The sequence below is a fragment of the Etheostoma spectabile genome, chromosome 6, assembly GCF_008692095.1.
Source record: "Etheostoma spectabile isolate EspeVRDwgs_2016 chromosome 6, UIUC_Espe_1.0, whole genome shotgun sequence".
Classification (NCBI taxonomy): domain Eukaryota; kingdom Metazoa; phylum Chordata; class Actinopteri; order Perciformes; family Percidae; genus Etheostoma; species Etheostoma spectabile.
Genome location: NC_045738.1, coordinates 11,580,640 through 11,604,203, shown reverse-complemented (window position 1 = coordinate 11,604,203; position 23,564 = coordinate 11,580,640). Strand labels below are relative to the sequence as shown.

General features: G+C 36.7%; 2 protein-coding genes across 3 annotated transcripts; both read right to left on the bottom strand.

Moving 5' to 3' along the window:
* Positions 1-959: 959 nt before the first annotated feature.
* Positions 960-18,236, bottom strand: cd4-1 (CD4-1 molecule). Its single transcript, XM_032518736.1, has 11 exons — positions 18,140-18,236; positions 8,362-8,485; positions 5,073-5,130; positions 4,835-4,984; positions 4,576-4,722; positions 3,871-4,101; positions 3,402-3,770; positions 2,182-2,445; positions 1,942-2,039; positions 1,695-1,738; positions 960-1,501 (listed from the first exon to the last, which is right to left on the bottom strand). Exons 3-11 carry the CDS (start codon positions 5,125-5,127, stop codon positions 1,471-1,473), a joined length of 1,389 nt encoding a protein of 462 aa, XP_032374627.1. The 5' UTR covers positions 5,128-5,130; positions 8,362-8,485; positions 18,140-18,236; the 3' UTR covers positions 960-1,470.
* A 658-nt stretch (positions 18,237-18,894) lies between these two features.
* On the bottom strand, positions 18,895-23,463 carry cd4-2.2 (CD4-2 molecule, tandem duplicate 2). 2 transcript variants are annotated; one of them, XM_032518790.1, is made up of 9 exons: positions 23,205-23,463; positions 22,191-22,232; positions 21,483-21,644; positions 21,251-21,385; positions 20,319-20,558; positions 20,139-20,213; positions 19,871-20,013; positions 19,677-19,744; positions 18,895-19,459 (listed from the first exon to the last, which is right to left on the bottom strand). In XM_032518790.1, exons 2-9 carry the CDS (start codon positions 22,216-22,218, stop codon positions 19,378-19,380), a joined length of 933 nt encoding a protein of 310 aa, XP_032374681.1. In that variant the 5' UTR covers positions 22,219-22,232; positions 23,205-23,463; the 3' UTR covers positions 18,895-19,377. The 2 variants fall into 2 exon arrangements, with proteins under 2 accessions (XP_032374681.1, XP_032374682.1); XM_032518791.1 differs by having other exon boundaries at positions 20,160-20,213.
* Between the last annotated feature and the right edge of the window lie 101 nt (positions 23,464-23,564).

Here is a 23,564-nt window from a genome sequence, read left to right as displayed (position 1 = left end):
AGATAAATGTCTGTTGGAGCACCAGATTGGGCATTGTGTGTGTGTGTGTGTGTGTGTGTGTGTGTGTGTGTGTGTGCGCGCGCCAGTGAGCCAGAAGGCACAATACCAGGACCAAAACTAAAACAGTTAAATGAAATCTAGCCAATAATGACAGTGTGTGATATAAATATAAATGATATAAAAAACTTTGAAAACCGGTCAAATTTGACCTGAGGAAAACACCAGGGTTAAGTACAGCAGAGGCTGATGGGAAAGCCATTTGTTTTGCAGGTTTTAATAATAATCCAAAGTATTGGATAGCTAATTTTGACCTGATAATGGCACAATATGAAAAGTGAAGTGATCGCCAAAGTCATTACAACAAAATCTTATAGTGGTGCTAGAGGCAAGGTATAGTGGACATGCACGTCAGTAGGATTCGTCCGCTGGGGAACATGAAGTTAAATGTGAGTGGACAAAGTTGTTTTATAAATAATACCTAATTGAAAACTACTTAGCTTCTAAATATAACATGTAGAGCATATAAATTCACTTGCTATGAAAACGTGCCATGGGTATTTGGTTGTGGTTGTAATTGAAGTTAATTAAATTGTATTTAAGGGTGATCATCAATAGGCAGGAACTATTAATTTATGTATTACCCCTGCAAACTTTGCTATGTAATGCACCTGCCCCCTAAAGAGATTCACTTTTTGAGTCAGGTGAAGCAAGCAAAAGTCTGACTTCGAATAAGCGCACACTGATTTCTTCTGTCTGCCCACTGTGTAGATTTTGGAACATGTAGAAATCCAAGTCAGATAACAACTTATCCGGTGGGTTGGATGGAGAAGGTGTGATGGTGGACAGCTACATGCAAATCTGGTACAGTGTCTCCTGTACCTTCCTGTACCCCGAATCTGTCAGATGGACCCCATCCAGCTCTAGTGAGCCCCAACACACCCCTCAGGACCAACACGCAATTATGAAAGATATTGATACTTTATTGGAAAATTTCAGTGGCCAATGTCTTTACATTCATCTACAAAAATAAAAAAAAATGTATGACAAAAAGGTCCAGTTTTGATTTAACTAATGAAGTGTCCACATTTGTGTATTTAGTATCAACATTTGAATTAAAAATAATATATTTGTGAATATTTATAAAAGCAAGTAACCAGCCTATCAGTGCAGTATTTTAGAGCATAATACCAAATACATTACATATCAAGAAAAATCTATAGAAACAATGTAAACGAAGAAGGGTATAACATTAACAATTATTAACAGCAATTATCAGAAACAATAATGTTAAAATGATAATTAAATTGAACATAGAGCAATTCTGTGAAATGGAAAAGTCCGTAAGATGCTAAAATGTTCAGACCCTCAAAAAACACAGTGGAGTTTCAGACATGATAGAAATATACATCTTATCTGGACAGAAATTCAATTGGTTGGGATGTCCTCTTGAAAACGTCTTTGTGGTACATATTATGTTCTGTAGAATCCTTTGGACTTGGGGCTGAAATATAAAATGTCACAGGTTTCTTTTTGAGCTATATAAAGAGACACAGACCTACACAAAGCAAGATGTTTAATTTATTATTGTTTGTATCTTCATAAAACACCTTATGGCTAAAAGTGTTTTTTTACATTTCATTGCTGGATGTGTGTTTGGAGACATTTCATGAGTCCAGGAAATGGTTGTTACGTACGTTTCGCATTGGCAGAATCGACGCCCGAGGTGCCTCATCTTCCGCTAATGTCCGCCACAGAGAGAGAGAATGACATAGAGAAAGAAAAACATATAGTATATATACAGTATTGTATACACATATATACACACAGTACATATATGAGAGAGACAGAGAGAGAGAGAGAAAGAGTGAAAGAGAGATAAGTTAATGTCACACTCAATCCTGTGTAATGGAACAGAAAGGAAGAGTAATGGTTTAACTGTACTTGTCTGCGTTGGTAGAGGATGAAAATGAGGATGAGAAGGATTAAGATGACTGCGACACTGCATATGACCACCAGCATCCACACACTCAGTTTGGGTTCTGTGTACAGCAGAGACAGACAGGCATCAAACAGTATACAGTACACATCACGTAAAACCAAGTTTCTGCCGTAAAAGAGATTGTGGCCACAGGGTCATGCCCAAATCATATTTCCTGCTCTCCTCTCACTTCCTGCGCTCACCAATCTTCAGAGTAATCTCAGCCGACGTCAGCTCTGTGTTGTTCCGCCGCAGAGCACACCTCCACTTTCCACCATCTCCTGTCCCCACTTCCGGGATGGTGAGATGGGTGGGGTGACCGTCAGATCCCAGAGATGAAGATGACAGGAACGATTGCTTAGGTGGGAACCAATTTAGCCGCAGGTCAGAGGGCAGCGGATGGCCAAGACTGCAAGTCAGGTTGAGCTGCTGGCCAGAGATCAACTCTGTTCCTGGGGAGGAGGTGACTGTTGAGAGAGAATGGATGAAGAGCAGAGAGAAAGACAGAAAAAAATATGAAATTCATAAGAAACTTTAATAGCCTGGGAACATATTGTGTTCTTCTTTCTTCTACATTTGATTATCTGAATCCAACTGAGCTGCTGTTACTGCAATGTGCTAGGAAAACTTGCCAAATTGAAGGGAACTTGTTTTGTTAAAAATAAAAACAGAAACAAAGCACATAGCAGCAAAACCACACTGCACATAGCATTAACAACACACTTAAATCAAATAAAAAGAAAAAAAACCCAGCATAGTCAGTAATGATATATTGAGCCACATAAAAAAAAAAAAAAAAGTTAATGCTGAAAGAATAACTATTCGACCAGCTGATGGAGAGAAAAAAACAATTTGCAACTATGTTGACAGTTGTTGATTTATTGAACAAATAATTTTGAAATTCTATCTCTGGCTTCAACCCCTCAAATGTGAATACTTGCTTGTTTCTTAAAACATCTATTGTAATAAATTTAACATCTTTGGGCCTTGGATTGCTTGCTAAATAAATGCTTAGATAAAACTAAGAAATTGTAGTCTCACGACGTAAATCCTTTGAACACAGAGTCCAATTAAAATTCCTTGTGTTATCACACTCTTCTGTTAGAGGGAATGCTCGTTTTACTACAAGTGTATTAGTCATTTAATTAGAAATATGTCACACCAGGGACACTTCCAAATAAACTCTGCAGCACGGAGATAAAAACACTTGCACGGTACAACAGAGCAGAGGCAGAGAGAAGGCAAAGAAATGACGATCTCTAACTTGTCATGAATGACAATTAAGAAGAAAAAAAGAAACGGGAATTCAAGAAAATAAATTGGGACTCCACGATAACAAAAGAACAAGCAAACACAATTTCACATGGCGGCTGTGACTGCAAAACAGAGCTTAGCTCACACAATGCAATTTGTTTTGACTTACTTTGCAGCACCTCCACGTGTACAGTCCTGTTCAGAGACACACCATTTTTAAACACCAGGGCGCATACATAATTTCCTCTGTCTTCTTCCCTTACTTGATTTATAGTCAAAGACAGATTTTTGTTTTTAGGGTCTTTTACAGTATGCCGTCCTCTGCTTGGTCCTGCCGGCCAGGTCAGTGGATCTTCCAGAGAGAGGGAGAACAGCGTCTGTGGACTCGAGCCTGGTTCAGGGATGAATTGCCAGTACACCTCCTGGATGTCCTTAGCTTTGATTTGTTCCCAAGAGATGTAAGAAGGAAGGGAACAGGGGATGGTGAGAACCCGGGATTTAGACGTGTACTGAGGACTTAAAGGAGCTGGGGAAAGGTCTATATGAGGAGGAAAAGAGAAATAATGGCAACGTTATCTTTAAGATGAGGGTACACTACTGTAAAACTAATGTGTACATGGTTGTATACAGTAACTCACCAATAACCGTAACGAAAACTTTGGCTATATTCTCCTGTTCTTTTGTCACAACACAAGTCCAATGGCCATTGTCTTGGCTTGTGGCTCTCATAAGGAGTTGTTCACCACTTGTTTTAACTCCTTGGGGATTCAGCCAGTGTATCTCTGGCTTTTTGTGTCCATCAGTTTCTGCATTGCAGGACAGAGCAAAGTTTTCTCCAGGCAGCAGAGGAGCAGTTGGGTTCACACTCACTAGGAATGGAAATGATGAAAATAATTAGAGGTTTGTTTTTTTCTTAACATTGTAGATAATTCAGTATTGTAACTTCTATTTAGCTGCACATTTCCATTAAGTAAATATGGTTTAACAAATAGAAATGCAGCAACAGTTAGATTAAAACATGTAAAACATAAAGAAGTAAGTGTAAAGTAAGGAAAAGTGTTGTTTGGCTTGACTACTGTATTTTTTATAGAATTCATCCATTAGGTTTAGAAAAACCAAAAGGTTGTATAGCTTGACAAGTTAAACCAACAGCACTCAGGTTGAAACATGAAAACATTCAAACAATGCATTTTATAAAAAGCATACACTAGGTTTTACCAAAACAACCCATAAATTATGTTGAAAACAACAGTAGTATTGTAAAAAAGTATAAATGTTCTTTTAAATGAAAATGTATCCGAGTGAATGTGTCATGACTTATGACACCTTATTCTTACTCTTACCAGTGAGTTTGAGTAGTTTATATTTTTTTACGAAAGATTCACCAAGTCCTTTCCATTCGTATTGAAATGTCCCGAAGTCTTCTTGTTGGAGGTTTTTGATAATAAGTGAGTCGTCAGACAAGGACAACCTGTCTTTCCAGGGTGATTCTGCAAGGCCAGAATGAAATGGTTGTTATTGTCAAAAGTACCTTTATTTGTTTCAACTGTTGGTGGTAAAAACGTGTTATCATATCTGTGAATGGCTCAATGCACTGTTCACCTTGATTGGTCCACGTACGTCCCATGTTATTGCGCCAGGCAAGTTCAATGCCATCAAAGTACCAGTACACATATTTTTGTGAATGAACCCCTGGAGGCTTTAGGGTAACCGTCTCTCCCACCTGGGCATAATATGTCAACTCTTGTGCCCCTTACGGAGTGAGAAAGATGTTACTGCACACGTTCATAAAACCAGACAGTCCCTAATAAATGAATCATCTGCAAGCAGTGCATCTTACCTTTTGTTGACATAAGCACAGCGAGGAGAAGGACGGATTGAATTAAGTTTTTCATTCACTGAAAAAAAGTTAATAAAAAAAATTACTGGTAACAAAAACATTATGTATAGCAGCTTTCACACACATTGCAGCCAAATGTCCTTTACATGAACATTACATTACATAAAAATGAAATAGAACTAGTGATTGAATGTTTAAATTCATTAAAAGAAACAAGGAGCAGATGTAAACTGCTAATAGGGCATGTGATCTGCTCTTTGACAGATGTTTCTTGATTTCTAGTCCAGTTTAATAAGCACTGCAATGGCCAAGACCAAAGCATTAATACGTCTTTTTACAATGTTACCTGCTAGATATGGTCAGACTTTATCTTTTTCCAAATTACATACATATATATCTATATATATATATAGATATATATAGATGTACATATATCTATATATATATATATATATCTATACATATATCTATATATATGTACTGAGGTGAAAAATGTTGTCATTTAGCTTTTTTAAGTTCAAGCTATGCTCTATAACATCCTGGCTCAGTCCAAACAACTATAACTCTCTCATACAATATCTAAAAACCTAATAGTCATCCAAGTTGCAATACATTTTCAGCAGTCACAATTTCAATTATAATTTATATTGTTGGGGTTGTCGGGCACTGGAGATAAAAAATAGATAAAAATATGTGTATGGTGGGAAAAGGAGTGGGCAGAGTGTTGAACAAAATTATTGAAAGATCGCAATAAAATATTCAAAAAGTAGTATTTTAGTAAACGAATGTTGTAGAGACATCCCCACTTCATCATATATTTTGTATGTATATCAACTTTTGCTGCAAGGAGACATTATTCAGCAGGAAGCAAAGAGGGGTTTGTGGTGGTCTTAGATTTGAAAAGATTTGAGAAGATAAAAGAAAAAGAGTTGAGAGAGCTGAGAGTAGGCGGCCTGTGGTGGGTTTTTGGATGAGAAGAAATATAGATGAGACATTGAGCTTAAGATGGGTTGTGGTGGGCCTTGATTTAGTTAAGGTGCAGATTCTTATCCCAACCCTCCCTCTCTGCCTCTCACACCCCCTCTCTTCCTCCCCTGTTCCACGAAAGACGGATCTCTCCACGCTTAAACAGAGAGAAGAAAAGAGACCACACCACCAGCAGCACACCTAGACTGTGGTTTAAAAGTAAATGTTTCCCTCTTCTCTCTCCCTGTCTCCTCCCCTTATCTTTCTGTCTTTCTCCCTTTGCATTTGATTTGGTTCTCTCTAGTGTGTACAGTGTGTGATTGTGCACAAAAACATCTTTTCAAAGACTTTTGTTGTTTCTTTTATATTGATTAAACCCTTTAAAATAAAATATTAGTTGAGACATTTAATTTATTTATAAATTAAACCATTTAATTCAAAGAAACTTAAATAAAAGCCTACCTTTTTCATTGAAGATAATTTTTTGGGCATTTCCAGCCTTTATTTTTGACAGGACAGCTGACGAAATGAAAGTGGTAACAACACGCAGCAAACAGCCACAGGCTGGAGTCGAATCTTTGACCACTGCATTACAATCTACCAACTAAGCCATTTGGACACCCTTGAAAGTCTAACTTTATGGACGGACTGTGAACGTAACCACACAGGCCAGACAGTTTCCTATGATGACGATGAAGCTGTTAGGTCTTAACTGAGTCCCGCTTAAGGCCAAACGTGAGCACCAGAGACTGAGATTGAAGTTTTATTTGTCAAGATTTAATTTTGACATCAAAAACAAATGCGGAACACTGCTCATTAATATTTATTAGGTGTTTTGCTGGAAGACTAAAATAAATAATACTGTAGAAATAGGTGAGTAGACATGAGGAGTGGTGGTTTCGGATTTGTATTGGGCAAAAATTACAAATCATTGCATAATAAGAATAAGAAAATAATAGGCTTGAGTCCAACATGAGATATATTTACAAGATACTTGCAACTATTACTTATTATGCTAATTATTTTCCATTGGAGTATTTGTTCCCTCTTAACCTATTACAACAATGCTTTGCAACAACGCATATCCTCAAAGGCTTGTAGAGCACCCTGGTCTCTGGTTTGTATCCGGCCAGGGACCTTTGCTACATATCATCATGTTGCTCTACATGAAAAAATTAGGATGAATATTTCAAATTTCTTAAAGTGACACTAATCCCAACACATTGATACAATTCTGTTTATGGGTTGAAAATGTTATGTAGGCCAACAACCTCGGGAAAAGCAACATTAAAGATTAAAATCTGATTTGTGTGGTGTGTCTCAAAGCAAATGGTTAATGTATGTCGCCAATGTATCTCTAAACAAATCAAGATCTGTAAACATATGAAGATAGATAGAAAATAAATAGCTTTGCATTATTTATTTGAACTGAGATCAGAGTTTGTAAGAAAATTAGAAAAAGGGGAGAAGAAGAGACAGAGTGACGTACAAAGTTGTGCAAACCACAACGATCATATCTGCAGTCAGGATGAAGCTTCAACAACAAGCAGAGATGAAGGGGGGAGGGTCGGGGGGGAGCGAGCAGAAAGAGGGAAAAGACAGGCAGGATTACAGTGTTATTTATTGATTGAAGTGTGTCTAATTGTTACTATTTAAATTCTTGTTTTGGGCTGAGCCTTTTTTTCTAATTTTTTCTTCTTAATGAATTACACAGGGATATAATGTATGCATGTTAAGGAAACAAAATTGTTGGACTGAAAAAGCAGTGGTACACAAATTAATGGTATCTCAACATGTTTACAGTACGCTCAGATTGTCACATTGTGTTTTAAGGTCCTCATCAATTAAACTGACTAGTATGAAATGTCCTTGTGAATCAAACGTTTCTATATAATCTGTAAATTACGTACATAGCGGCAGTTCATAATAGCGCCAAGTGCTTTATGAATTCCAACAAAGCATTAAGCAAGAAAGACTAAATACAACAAAAACAACCGAAGAAAATTGTAAATTATTTGAAGTGCAGTGACAGTTTTATCAAAAACTCTATATTTATAACGTTTGTTGTTGAGGATTTTTATGTTTAATATTGTATGTTGTAGCTTCTTTGTAGTTGTAATTAGAGGAATACATAAGTGTTACCTGTCGGCCCTGTGGGGCGTGCAGGTGAAACAAGTTTATAATTTAAAAGTAGCATCAGGTAAGAGAAAACACTCAACACGGATATTTGTGTAAACAGCACTATATGTCTTTATATTTGAAAAATGATATATGTTTATATAAATATTTAGCTAAAACTACATTTAAATTACAATATACTCACATCTGTTGTTGAGTGCTAGGTGTCCCTCTGAGTTCAGTGATCCGGAGTTGGGTGGAAATGTTGAATATTTATCAAACAAACTCTCTTTTAAAGTGGCGTTGCACCTCCCTCCTCAATGATTGGTCTGGAAACAAAGCACACAGTCATCAATCAAACCCAAAATCAGAACACTGACCTTTGATTGGTTGTTACAGAGGAAGACGTCTCATCCCTATGTTTTTTTTTAAAACTAATTTAAGACAGTTTGAACTAATCACTAAGTGTGTTGTTTAAGATGAAAATGCGTACCCTGCATAATAATGTAAAAAGGATTTGGACAGTGTGGTGGTGCCATATTTTATCAGTACATTCTAATCTCTTCCTGGTCTTCTTTGTTGCTTTTTACTTTTTAATCTTTCCAACAGATAAATTAAACAAGTAATTTTAATTGGATAAAACAGTTATTTGAGTTGCTGCTTGTCTGATAACAGAACATTTGTGAAGGGTCTCCATGGACTCATTATCTATCTTTAGCGTGTTCTAACTAGCACATGGTCAGCTTACGGCCTAATTTATAATAATTGCTCGGTTGATTTTCCCCTGGTCATATAACTGTACTGATTTAGATACATAATTAGTTTGTCAGAATTCAAGCCATGAACTGCTTGACCAATCTTCACAACAGCTGATAGATGAACAGTAAAAATGAAACAGTTCTTTGAAAAAACAGACAGATAAAGTGCTGTGAGGAAAAATGAAAAGTTGTCGGGGATATTGTCTCACTGGGTATGTAGAGTGTGAGTTTAGTATATTATGGTGTGTTAGATCCCGGTTCACCCCTGTTCAGGAGGCACTGGACCAATTTTGTTGACTAGAGCAACCTATGAGAACCTTTAAAGATATTAAACACACTTTGCCTGATTAATTACCACCTTAATGAAGAAATAAATTCTATTGCGACTACGTATACTTTAAATGCAGTGATTACACATTTTATTGCAAATTTAAGTAAGGGCAAGCATACAACTTAACTGATTGGACCACATAAAATACATTAAACTGTTTAACTAATACTGATTAAAACTTAATGACGTGTTAAACCGTTTAAAATGTAGTGATATTCTTTTTGGAGAGAGAAGGGGAGTGGAGTAAATCACCCAGGCAATTCGTCTCGTCTGACAATGTTAAAGTCTCGATCATGATGTTTCAGGTAAAAATGGTGGAACTGCTCTTGCGTATGTAAAAATACTGAACATTAACCAAAGAAACATAAAAATTCCCACAATTTATTACTTAAATCCCCCCTTAAGTAACTTTGATGTTTTATAAGTTGATTACTGTTTGACATGTCTAATTTGTATCTGCTTGTTACAACAATGATATAACATTGGAGTACAAAGTTCAAATGCAAGACACGGTATTTTGGCAGCACCAAAGTTTATGTGCATCATTTTAGACACAGTTTCTTATAATTCAGCATGTCAGTTTAAATATTTGGTTGTAGAAAGAATTTCACTGGAATTAAAATTCAAACAAACTCTCATCCGCATTGAGTCTGAACAAGATCCCGCCAACCGGTCCACGCAGGTCGAAGAGCTAAACAGTTTTCCCTAAAGGCCTTCATCTAATCTAATTCTCGTTTTCCGCTCTGATTCATGATGAAAAAATATTCACTGATAATTTACAAGATGGTCAGAATTAACAAAGCGAATGAGAGGAGCCTGCGCAGGGATTTAACAAACATGGAAATGTAAAGCGCAGGTTTCATTTGTCTCTAAATAAATACTAATTACATACAGCCCTGCACTCATTTACATCATGTTGTGCTGTTCCTGTTGGACTGGTGCACCGTGAACCCATTGAGGAGAAATTATTATTTCTTCGTATCTATATTTTGATGACAGAGATTTGCTACGTGATTCAGTTAAAAGTATACAGGCCCATGGTCTTGTTTAGCCAGTTTTTCATTTCACATTTCATTCACTATTGTATTGATGTGAAGAAAATCCATTGTCAGTCATCCAGTGTAAAGTTCAGGTTACACTCTGCATGACAAGTGGTTCTTGTAATCTTTTGGTAAACGTACACCTGTGCGGGAGCCAAACATCTGCTTTTGCTTATCGCCACTTCTAACCTGCTGTAGTCTCGTCTGCACTCAATTCAACAGTAATGTAACATCTGTGGATCTCTGTCCGTTGTTGAGTTTGTCTCTAACAGCTTATTGTGGTACTTACTAAAGTAATGCACACAACTGCAAAGATTGTTACTGTTACAATGCTGCTTCATAACTGAGCTCATGTGGCATCCTTACAGGAGTTAAATACTAAGAAGAAAATGTTCTTTAATTAATATTTATACATTTCAAACCAATCGCGAGGTTTTTTGTAAAAGGTAAAGGACTGTAAATGAAACTGGAACGGCCGCCAAAGTTGTCACAAGTTTCTTTTTCTTTGTTTCTTTACAGCGAAACTTGGTAACCGCTTAAAAATCTGTCAATTAATACCTAAAACCTAACCTAAAGTTTGCAAATCAGGCACTTTTGTTTAATTTCAGACTTCATTGGGTCAAATATAAGGGAACAATACAATAAAGATAGCTCGAAGGTGTAAAAGAAGCGTTTGAATACAGTGTTTTCTTGTACCCTGCACATTGATACATTGGTTTTTAGGCCTTTTGACAAAATAGAAATTATATAATGGTAATAATGAATTGATCCGTCTGAGGCCAAGCTAACTAATGAGAGCTACAGGGATCATTAAGGGCCTGGAGCTGCAGAAACACACTGCTGAGGTGGTAAAGAAACACTCACCACAACAAGGACAAAACAAACATCTCGTACACGTCTCATGTGTCTCTCTGAGGTTTGTGTGCCTGCCTCTGTACTGCCTTCATGAAGGGCTCACACCTGCTTCTGTTCCCTCAGAGCTCAAAATGAAACAAGCCTTTTGTTTGCTCTTTAAAATAAATACCTTCAAGTTATGGCCGCCATTGAGAAACCTTTACTTCTAGGGCCTGGCGTATAAATGAGTCTTCTTTTACAGAACATCTAGACATTAATGTGTCACAAAGAATAGGTTAAAATTCAACACTCTCTCAGTGGATACATATCTGTTTTCTAACTGTGTTTTTGATGGAAAACACCTGAAAGTGAGGACTCCCTCATTAGTCACACACCTAACAGTGTAGACCACATCGTTTCATTACTGAAAGAGAAAAAGACTAAAAGTGTGGGCCACAAGCAAGAATGAAGGGTGATTCACTTATTTCATATATATCTCTTTGCTTCCTCATCCTCCATTCACTCCTACAGAGGATTTCCCTCACCATGCAACCTGTTTTTTGTGTGTTTTATAACCGTTTCAAGGTAGACGAATGGTGTGTGATTCAACTGAGGCAGGCAGCTGAAATACTGGAGGATGTCTGAAGCCCTGCATAGACAGGAAGGTACCAAGATTATACTGTATGTGACTTTGGTGAACGTTTCAGAAATAAACAAAATGTCAGTGGAAAAGAGGTTGAGAATCAGAAACAAGTGACATTCTGCTCAAGGACTGAAAACAGTTTGTCTGTTTCGTCATGAGGGGGAACTTCATTCAAACTTCTTTGAAACTTCAGTTGTGAAACACTACATGTCGCTCCCACTCACCACTGCGTCTCCATCATTAGTACACATTGATTGTTATTTTTGGGTGTTACTGTATTGTTTGTAGGCTGCTGCATGATCATTTCATCAGAATGGAAAAATGGATATCTTAGATGAACTTAGGTTAAAAAACAAGCAGGACTGTCATGTTGCTGTAATGTAAAGTCATGTTTGTGTGATATACCTAAGAAATTCAAACCAAGCAGAATTATATTTGTCAATCCGAAACCTGCATCATGGCTCGTAAGAGACGCACACGGTTCATGATAAAGCATACTGTTACAGTAAAGTTGTCATTAACATAATGCTGATTTGCTGAAGTTTAATGATGATGTTGATTATACCATGGAAAATATGATGTACCTTCCCACAGCACCTACATAACTGCATGCAACAATAACTATTTCTGCGGTTTTTGTGACTATCATCCTGTAAACATTCAATTATCCACATTACTGTCAGTATTTGTTCTCTCTATTAAGAGGTGAACTTGCGTGTGGAAGCGAGGGTTGCTCTAAGAAGTCTGATGAAGAAAAAGTAAACCCTGATGTCAGAAATACAATATTGCTCAATAAATATATCTGCATGTTTCTGTGTACTGGCTGGGAAAAGAGCTATCCCTCTGGACAATAAATCTACATCTTAAAATAGCTTCCCTGCTAACCCACCCCCAACTTCCAATGTCATAGCATTAATGAACGTTTCTTTTCGGATGCATTATAGTAAATTCAGGTTAACTATATTTAGTAGAGCATTATACTGTATGTTGAGTATGATATTAAAGAAAAATGTAGATATATATATATGCATTATATGTACACATGTTTGTGCCTATACTTAGCAATTAAAATAATAATTGTCGGCAAGATTGTATAAATCATCTTTTAATGTTACACATCCATGTGGCACAGTAAATCCTTATGATTAACTATATCTTTGGATGGCTATCTCAGTGACTATAGGCCAGCAAGCCTAGCATCAGTAGGGATTTTTATTTGCTAATGATATGTTGGAAATATGTTTAGACATTGTAATGTTTTTGAAAAAGACTTTTCAAAAATTGACAACAATTTGGAGGCCCCCCCCTAGGGGGCCCGGACCCCCTGTTGAGGATCTCTGGATTAACGGTTAAGTCTCATAACGCAAACACATCGTCCTCAGTTCAATTCAAACCATGGACATTTGTTGCAGGGGTGAAATGTAAATACATACTACATACTACTACATAATACTGTACTTAAGGAAATTTGAGGCATTACTTTCCCTTTTATGCTACTTTCTTCATCTACTCCACTACATCCCTGAGGCAAGTATGATACTCTTTAATGAGTGTGATGAACTGGATGATGAAGTGCTTCTTTATGCGTTCATGAAAAATGTTCTACTTCTTAAGTTGAATTAACTCATTTAATACTTTCTTGGTTTAGTTGGAAATCGTCACAAAAAGATAAAACAGGGCTATTTTTCTAATGAAATGTTGACTTTTTAGAGATACGTGGTTCCAACAGGACAGCGACGCTGCAAACATTTGATGATCTTATAGATTATGATGGACTGCTGTAAATTAAACTACCCAACAACAAAGTACTTAGAATCAGCACAACCTTAAACATCTAAAGCAGTAAAGTGCAACATACATATTAATGCAGCAGTAATATTAACCCAGAAACATCAGGTAGAATACTAAAACACTGACAGGGAACATTTTAAGTACTTTAAGTGCATTTGGCTGATAAAACTAAATGAAGGACTTTTACTTGCAGAGGAGTGTTTTCACAGTGTGATATTAGTACTTTTACTCAAGTAAATGATCTGAATGCTTATTCCACCATTGGTTGCATTTTGCAACACATTTTCTGTCAATCTCTACACTGTCAACAATCAAATGAAGGCAAAAATACTACCCTAAAAGAAACACACTCTCTTAAAGTAAAGACGTAGAACAGTTACAGATGTAGACTCCGAAATAGACAACTGCTCTCCTGTAATGCTACACTCTGGGAAGCTTAGCTATCTAACAGCAGCTAATACATTTGTATACAACTATAATACATTCTACAACTGCTGCATAAAAACTGTCATGCTACATCAATCCAGTAGCTTCAACCTAAATTAGGAATTAGACGATTTTTAGTTAGATTTCTCTAAAATGTGTCTTATGTTACAAGCACAGTCTGAGGCGCATAAATAGGAATAACAGAAAATATAATTCACATACACACATAGCAACAATATTATAAACACAGAAAGTTAAAGTGTATTTTATCTAACCACTTAATGCTCAGTGTCCAACATACACAGATGCACACATCTACCTTATAAGAGCAACTTCAATTTTTATATTCATTTCCTGGTTCAACGCACTTTACTCTTGGCCATCTGGGAACCATCTTAATGTTTATCGGTTTAAAAATAATGTTGCAAAGCTTGGACACATTATCAACAACGAAGGCATCACTTGATTGCCAATCTTTTACAAAATAAACAACAGACTAGAAAATGCATATTTCAAACGGAGACTGGTCAAAGATTGATCACAGTGTAACACTAACTTCACTCATCCAAATCTGCACTGACAGCTGAAACCTAGTGGAACTGAAGCTAAACATTAGAGGAGTTCACAGAATGGGAAATCACCTATTAAGTGATTATTTAAAATGTAAGGATGGTGGATTATTTAAAAATCAAGTGTGCACTTTCTTCCTGCAGTATGAGCCCAGGTCAATCACATATCAATGTGCTGATTGCTGCACCTCTTTTAGCAGCCAACAAATGCTGTTTGGCATTCAACACGAAAATGACACACACACTTGAACCAGGTGTTTACATGGCTTTGTTCTACTAATGTTAGTGTTCACAATAAACACACTTTATACAATGCATATCAACGTTTTCTCATGTATTGGATACATGGGATGATAACCCAAATGGAAATAGAAGAGGGAGGGAGGGGAAATTTCAGTTTCACTTTGTGTGTGTGTGTGTATGTGTGTGTGTGTGTGTGTGTTTGTAAGTGTGTGTGTGTGTGTGTGTTCATTTGTGTATGACAGACAACGAGACTGAGAACTGAGTAATAGCCATGAAAAGGGAATCCTGTTGTCTCATAGATAATTGTTACATTTTCATGACAAAGTAAGGGAAACACAACTTGGTAATCGCCTACAGAAGAAACAAAAAGTACACATCGAGGCACTAAATATGAATGTTGACATGCTTCTCGCCGCTCTAAGAGAGAATACATTACTTTTTTTCTTTTACTCAATATGATGTAGTCCATTATTTTGTCTCTGTCCTCCATCACACTGGGTTTGGAAAAAAAAAAACATCTGGGTGTGATTATGTTATTGTGCAATCTGTTGTGCAATACAGGTTAATAAAGTCACTCCAGCAACCTAGAGTAAATACAGCTGCACCTCGGTTGGCAGCGGTTCGCCTCTGTTTCCAAACTAATGGCAAAACCCCCCCAAACAATTACAGGGCAGTACAAGTCTGTCAGCACCACCAGGTAAAATACCAAGGGCCTGCTGACTGCCAACCTGCAACCAAATACTGAATGTGAAAATCTATGTTGTTTGTTATGTAGATAGGTCGTTTTGAAAAAGAAAAAAAAATGTAATTAATATATAAACACATGTTGGGTTGACTAAACATGTGGAACCATGTGTTGAACACATTACTTTTCCATACACAGATAATGTGAACTCTCTTAAATTAAAGCACAGCGTCAACTTTCAAATCAAATGTGTCCAAAACAACGAGTCAACACAACACAAATGTATCACTCTCAATCTAGATGGACTGTACCGACAGTTTGCAAGAAACCTTGAACCAGCTTCTTTGAAACAAAATTTAGAAGTGTACACAAAACAAAATAGTCACAAAATAGTCACAAAGGTGTTGTCCACATTGACAGCACAGTATTATATAATGTAGGCCTTCCTAGGTGACATCTTCTAAACTTGTGGGTGTTTAGACTAGTGTTAGTGTTAGTGAATGCAGTGTGGACTATCATGGAAAAGGATAGGAGATCTCTCTTGTGACTAATAATGCTGTAATTAGCATTGATGCACCTTGGTAAAAAGTGTAAGAAAGTGGGTATTTGCTTTTACTATATTCAGTTTAGTTCAATTCAAAATACTTCATTCGTCCCTGAAAGAGCAATTGGCAAGCGGATTAACAAACCCGAAGACACACAAACCATTCATTCACACACATAAAAACAATCCCAAAACACAAAAAAATGCAATGTAAAGAAAAAAAGTTTAAACATGCAGGGTGCATGGCCAATCCGTAGCTGACCAACACCACAAAGAGACATTATGTCAAAATGTGCAAATGTGCAAGGTATACCGCGTCTCTTAACAAGTCTTATGGCTTCTGGCTACATTACACAAGCAGGTGTATCCCTGTGTCAACGTAAACAGTAGAATTATAATATGTACTTCTGCAACTATGTAAGATCAGCCATTTTGTTATGTTCTAAATAATGTTTGGGTTAATATTATCTTTCAACATTTCCTGTGTTTATGGTTCAAAAGTAAGAAACAAATCATGTGAGTCATAAGTTGATAACAAACAGACTTTTGTTCAGAGATACCAGCACCAAATTTATGATTTGGACTGAATTAATCAGTTATCAGAGTGTAAAGTTGTTTTAAAAAATGACACAATGCCATTTAGTAACCGGTTAATTTCAGATTACTTGACAAACCAGACATGACAGCATTTGACATTATGTTACGGAACGTGCCAACCAAACAGACTCTAAATTTGATTTAAGTTTGTCTTTAGTGTTAGATTTGATAAAAGTTTTTATATATATTATATTTTCCTGCATTGAGCTTCCAACATTTACAATTTGATTCTTGTGCTCCCTGTTGAATTGTTGAGTTACTTTATGCTTTTATATGCTGATTGCCACATATGTGGACTGCGACAGGTACACATGCGAACACGTTATGTTACAGTATACATCACATTTCTTAAGGCATTATTGAAAGCTTTTTGTTCAGTCATCCACTTCTGACATGCTTAATTCATAATGAGAAGTACAATGAACCGGAAAAGGGGTTCAGTTCTGGTATAGTGTGGATCGCAATCATTTGATCCATAAAACATATTTTACAGACACTTTACACGACCCAAAATACATGAACAAAACAAGATATCATTACTGTTTCTCTTTTAAGGCTGTTTCAAAGCCATTTTGTGAACGCTTTTATAATGTCAATGATTACTCTTGGCTCAACAGAAGAATACGTTATTTGCAACAAATAACTTATGATGTAAATACAGTATAATTTCCCCAATAGAAAAACTTAGTATGTCAGTTAACAGCTTATGTAAACACACAAAATAAGTTTAAATGTTTTAAATAAATTGGTATTTCAAAGTTGCCACAACAATCTTTCATGTTGGCCAGTTGTAAGGCCACAAAGACGCACCCCTTAGCAACAGCTGACACCAACAGTTAACAAGAACAAGATATTTTTAAGATATGTTTAACATTCAAAATCTCCAGGGTTTAAAACGGTTTATCTTTCCAGAGATTTTTTTCTAAAACAATTAGTTTGTGTTCCACTTGCATTTGACACCCCCATCAGTTGCAAAATCAACTAAATGTCGCCAACGTTATTGCACAAGTTTTGAACTTTACACTTCAACAAACTGAGTAACAAAGAATTCTATTTTAGGCATTTTTGATTTGTGAGTTTAAAAACCTTCTCATGGTGAAATCCCTGCATTGAGGCTGATACATTTAAGTTACTCAAGGTTTGTGAAGAAACAAGCAAATCCTTCAGCATATTTTACTCGATCCAACTCATGTTTCCTTGAGCTAAATATTACGAGACGTTGACCCAGAACAATGGAGATAATCCGGCTCATTGCTTTCTTGTAATTATTGAAATCACACTGAGGCCAAAACAAAACAATGAGTATGTGGATCGAAAGACGGAGAGATTTAAACATGTGTCCTGGGAAGCTTCTGTCTATGAGGTGCATCTCAGGTAGTGTTTGTCAGTATTTGTAGAAACAATTTGTAGACAGACATGTTGCTATCCTGATTTATGCATCTTCCCTCTGTAAGAAAATCCCTTAAATCAGCTGTTTATACTACTGAGTTTATATATATATAGTATGTTTAGAAGTACTTACATGTGATGTTCTCAGTGCAGCGATGAGTTCAGCTCTGACATTTGGTAGACTGTACGCATTGCAGGTGGCTCTTTCACTCTCTCTCTCTCTCACACACACACACACACACACACACACACACACACACACACACAGGAAGTCAGACACCACATTGATCCCATCTTTTCTGCCATGTACTAAATGTATTACAAAGATGAGGATTACACAGTCACACACATACGCATAATGTAGAGGTTTTGTGTAGTAGTTTTATGTTAAAAAAAAACGAATTCCTTAACTCATTTAAGACATCAATTATGTTTTTACTCTTAAATACATACAAATATGTATGTATGTATATATGTATGTATGTATGTCTTGTGTTACCGTTTAAAACAGGTGTTCACTGTGTGTTTCATTACATGACGCGCTGCACTGGTGTCAACAGCTGCATGTCAACAACTGCACCAGTTGTGGGGAATTCAGAGCTTCTAAACAAATGTAGACACCATTTAAAACATTCTAAAGAGTATAGGAGAGTAAAGATAGTGTTTGATATTATTTCAAACCAGATTAAAGTTATAATCTTTAAACCTTCTTTTAGTCTTGGGTTGGCATAGTTTCTTGAAATAGCTTTTAAATGTATATCCCATCAGTAATTAGCCTTCTATAAAGAAAAACAATACATATTTAGCTTTTTGTGGTTTAATCTCACTGATAGAAGCCTCCCCTGTCTGTAAAATGAGGATAGAAATGATGTAGCAAAGTTTGCAGTAGGGTAGCCTTAAAGTTTATTGGAAAAAAGACAAAACTTCAAAACAGAACTATCGTCTTTTCATTTAGCCTACAGAAATAAAGACAACCTCTACATATACATCTGTCAAATATACAGAATTACAAGAAAGAAAACATCAAAATCAGCTAGATGAAATTTATGATGGAAGCACACTCGATGACAATGGCGTAATTTGAGGATATTCATAACATGTTAATATGCTGCATAAATGTAAAAAAAAAAAAAAAAGTACAGACTGTTGCTGTTTTCTCTCGCAGTGGAGGAGCCTATTTGCACTCAGTACACTGGTTATATTTGGTGGAAATTTCATCTCAAGCATTCAAAAGCCCATTTACATTCATTCCATATTCACACTGGGGTTCTCTTTAACTCGCTCTCTCTTTATCTTGATCTATTCCTCTTTCCCGTCCTCACTCTCTTCTTTTTTTCAACTATCTTTCCTTTCTTGGATCAGTCTTTCATCTCACGCTAGCAGGGGTTGCAAAGGGAGGGCTGATGGCTTCTCTTTCCTGCGTCCTTGCTGCGGTTTTGCTGCAGCTGCTGGGCTGCGATAAAGAAAGGAAAGAGGAGAAGTTTTCACACTAATTACAACACTATACTGAAGCACTTGGTAAAAGGCGCAGTGAAAATGAAGGTCAAACTGTCATTAATATAAAGTGAATAGGGTCTATTAGAAAGCATTTGATAAGTGACCAGAGATTACTAGAGAGGGGATAAAGTTTAGGTTTTTTTTACGAGATAGAACAAGTTAAGAACATTTACCGGTCACACTGGCAGTACGTCTTGGGGTTTAGCGGCTGTCGGCCATTCCTCTTATGGTGAAATTTTCTCTGCAGCAGAAAGAAATACCAATATACAGTATATACTGTCCATTTTTTTGCCCCAGTAACGCATCCCTCTTCCGACTATCTCCAAGTGAGTGTAGGAAGATTTTGTGGCTGGTTGTCTTGACTTACCTTCCTTCTTTTGATCCTCTTGCACAAGACAATGACAAAGACCATCAGGAGAATCACAACCAGGCAGCCTCCTCCAACTGCAACCCACATCCACCAGCTGAGGCCCAGCAGCACAACATCAGTGGATGGAGGGGGATTAAAGCCTGGTTAAGCCATGAAAACAGATCATGGCAGAAAGGGTGGAATCAATGACACATCCAGTGAAGAATCACTTTCGTTAATATGTGCACATAGAGGATTTAACCAAACAAACACAAGCAGCACGCACAGTTAGGGCAAGTTGGCTTACTGGCGTCCTTTGAGCTTGTTGAAGGGGATGGTGCTGTTGTTTTAGGAACAGGATCTAAAAGAAAAAACACAGCACAACTTGCTTTTGCCAGTGGCCACACAGGTAGCTTTTGTTGTGGGTAAAACCATATGCAAAGACTGGCAAAAGCCAGTGTCCTACCTTGAACTTTGACCTCTAGGCTCTCACTGTATTCCCCCCCTTCATAGGAGAACGTACACTGCCAGTTCCCTTCATCAGAGTGGGCTACAGATTTGAGTTGAACCGTCTGTGACTCTGAATTTGGACCTCCATTTGGCCTCTTCCACTGCACTGGGGAGTTGGGGGGGTGCAGACCTTTTACTTGACACTGGAGCATAGCCTCACTCCCCAGCTGGAGCTCACTAGAAGGGCTGGCTGAGACTGACGCAGAGAAGGACAACAGACGGGGAAGAGTAAATGGTGAGAATCACAAAGAGAAAGGGGAGGCCATGCCGAACAAAGGACTATCCAGATCATTAGGAATGTGACACATCCTCATGACATAATAAGAAGAGATAAATTAATACGTATCCCTTATTGTATGACTTGTTGCTTATGGTCACAGCTTTAAAGACTGGAACATCTAAATTTGAAGGATTACATCAGGAAAGTAAAGGGGCACATCATTGATTTTACACATGAAGGTCAGTTTATTGATTATAAGAACTGCTGCTCAACTTGAGAAAATAGTTGTAGACTAGGGAGCTTTGTACTATACTACTACTACTAATAATAATAATAGTAATAATAATACTCACTTGTATTTCTGAGTATATAAGATGCAATAGTAAATTGCTGGAATACCCACCCTTTGTAACATGTGTGTGTGTGTGTGTGTGGGTATGTGTTTATTAAAGGCATAACATTTGTATTAAGTCAATTCTTCAAAAGTTACTTTAACTGTTCAGTACATTTGCCAAAAGTATTCAGACAAGTAAACTGTTCGAAGAGTCAGAACCATTATTTAATTTTCTTATAGGATACAAAATTCCTAGTTGTAGGCAAACCCTATTCACTCTCTATTATGCTAGGAATTATTTGCAAATAAAACATTTTCAGGGACTTCTGCACACCTGAGACCACAAGAAGTGTATTTTCTTTCCTTCTCCCATCTGCGGTGCAAATGAACTTTCCGGCATCTTCTTCCGTCACTCCAGAGATCTCCAGACTGGTACCCCTCAACTTTAAATTATCTTTATATTTAGGATCTGAAGCCAAAAATACATGTTAATAAGCAAAAGTGTTAGGAACAATATGTTGTGCTGTAGGTAATGTCAACTTTACGAAAGCAAAGTCTGTTTGTACCTCTGACTGTGAAGCCCGTCTTCCCATTGACTCTGATAATCAGGTCATTTCCACGATTCCACTCCAGGCTTAGAGTGTATGTATCGACACTACACTTGAAGGTGGCCTTCTGCCCTGGTTTTCTGAGGATCACCTCGCCTGCAGCAGAGAGTGCACCCAGCACTGAATAGAGAGAAGAGAGATCCCATTCATGAAGCACACTTCACTTAGCATTAGGGGTGCACGATTCAGAAAATGTCATGATTCAATATTGATTTTTAGGCTCAAGATTCAACTCAAAATCTATTTTCAATTATAAAACGATTCTCGATTCAAAAAACGATTCAAAGTATGTAAATGTAATTACTTTTTCTATGTGATTGCAGGAGACATACAACAACAAAAAACTGATTTATGGAATTCTATGAATTGATTTAGAATTGGTAGAGTGTGAATCGCAAGATGAGCGTCAATCGATTTTTTTGCACACCCTAACTTAGTATGATATATTTACAGGAGAACACCACAAAGTCTGTGTATTAAGACAAGGACAAACTGATACTATTGCAATATATTCTTGTTACATTGCCTTGGAGATGCATATAGTAAATCTGAAGTTAAAGAGTGAGTAAAGAGAGTATTGTAAACATAAAGGCATCTAATAGCAAACTAACAGCATCTACTCATTGCAACAACTTTATGTACCCTAGTAAAAGTATTTTTACTCACCAAACCCAAACCACACGATTGTCTTCATTTTTAATTCTGGGTCTATGGGGTACAATTACACAAGTGTACATTTCAGTAAAGACAAAAGTAGAAAGAACAAAAACAAATTGAATGCAGTTGTTTAGAGTGTGAAAGCAAACATTTCCCGGTTAGAAATACCACACAGCTTCTGTTTGAGATGAACATTTTACATAAAACCTGTGTGATCCCTAACCACGAGCTAGCGCTCTACTTCCTTCCTCTGCTATTAAACATTTAAAACTTGCTTCGTAGACTTGCATAAAAACTGAAACAAATGTCACTGTGAAAAATGTCAGCATATGTTTTGGCTCTTTTGCATTTAATTAACATGCTCAATGATGCATGTGAAGTTTGTTTGTTGTAGATATGGATCCGATGGTACATCAGAAATAAGAAGTTTGTTTAAAAAGTAATACTTTTGTTGTACACTTCTCTTTACTAATACGGCAAACAAAAATCTCATAAAATCTATGTTTTTAAACATTTTAAGAAGTAAATTCAGCAAGTTAAAAATAATTATTGAAACAATTTCTCATTTTAAAGCTACAAATCATATCTTTGTATTCACGTTTTTGGATAGCCAGAACAATTACAATCCAAATTAATACTATAGAAAACTTTAGAAATGAATCTAAAAAGTCTAATATGACATTATCAATATATTCCACCCCAATGACTAAACAAGAGTTACAAATAAAAATCATAAAAAATCTTTCATCCCTAAAATTAGATCCCACTAAAGGCTTGGTCACACACATAATTCTTCCTTCCTTAAGCTTCTACAAAAGATTAATTAGAGAAGTGAGGACTAAGCAATTATTAAGCGTTTAATGTACATATTTATTATTAAATTGGTTCTTCCGCCATTATGTTTTGTAGTTTGGACTACGTTTCGGAAGAAAAGAAAAAAGGATTCAGAATGGTCACATCAAAGCCAATAATTGCATTTACAATATAAAAACTTGATTTATTTTATCTAGTTTTAAAACCTACCTCAATTTTGAAAGTTATTGAAGATCAAAATCTTTCCTCATCCTCATGTACTTCACCTCATCGAAAACAAGAGCACAAGGATGCAAACTGTAGAACGCGGAAGACATCTGAAAAGAAACATGCACCTTGGAAAGTAGTAGGCTTGTGCAAACCCCATGCTGTTTGTGGGTTTGCTGTTCATGCCTGCGCTTTCTCGCAAACTAGGCCTGGGATTCTGTATGCAGTGAAAAACAGACATGAACCATATTGACTACTGTATTTTCCCAGACAGGATTTTGAAAACTCAGCACTAATTTTTTAATCATAAGGTGGACATCATAAGATGGAAAACCACACAGAAGTGAAAATAAGCTGACTGAT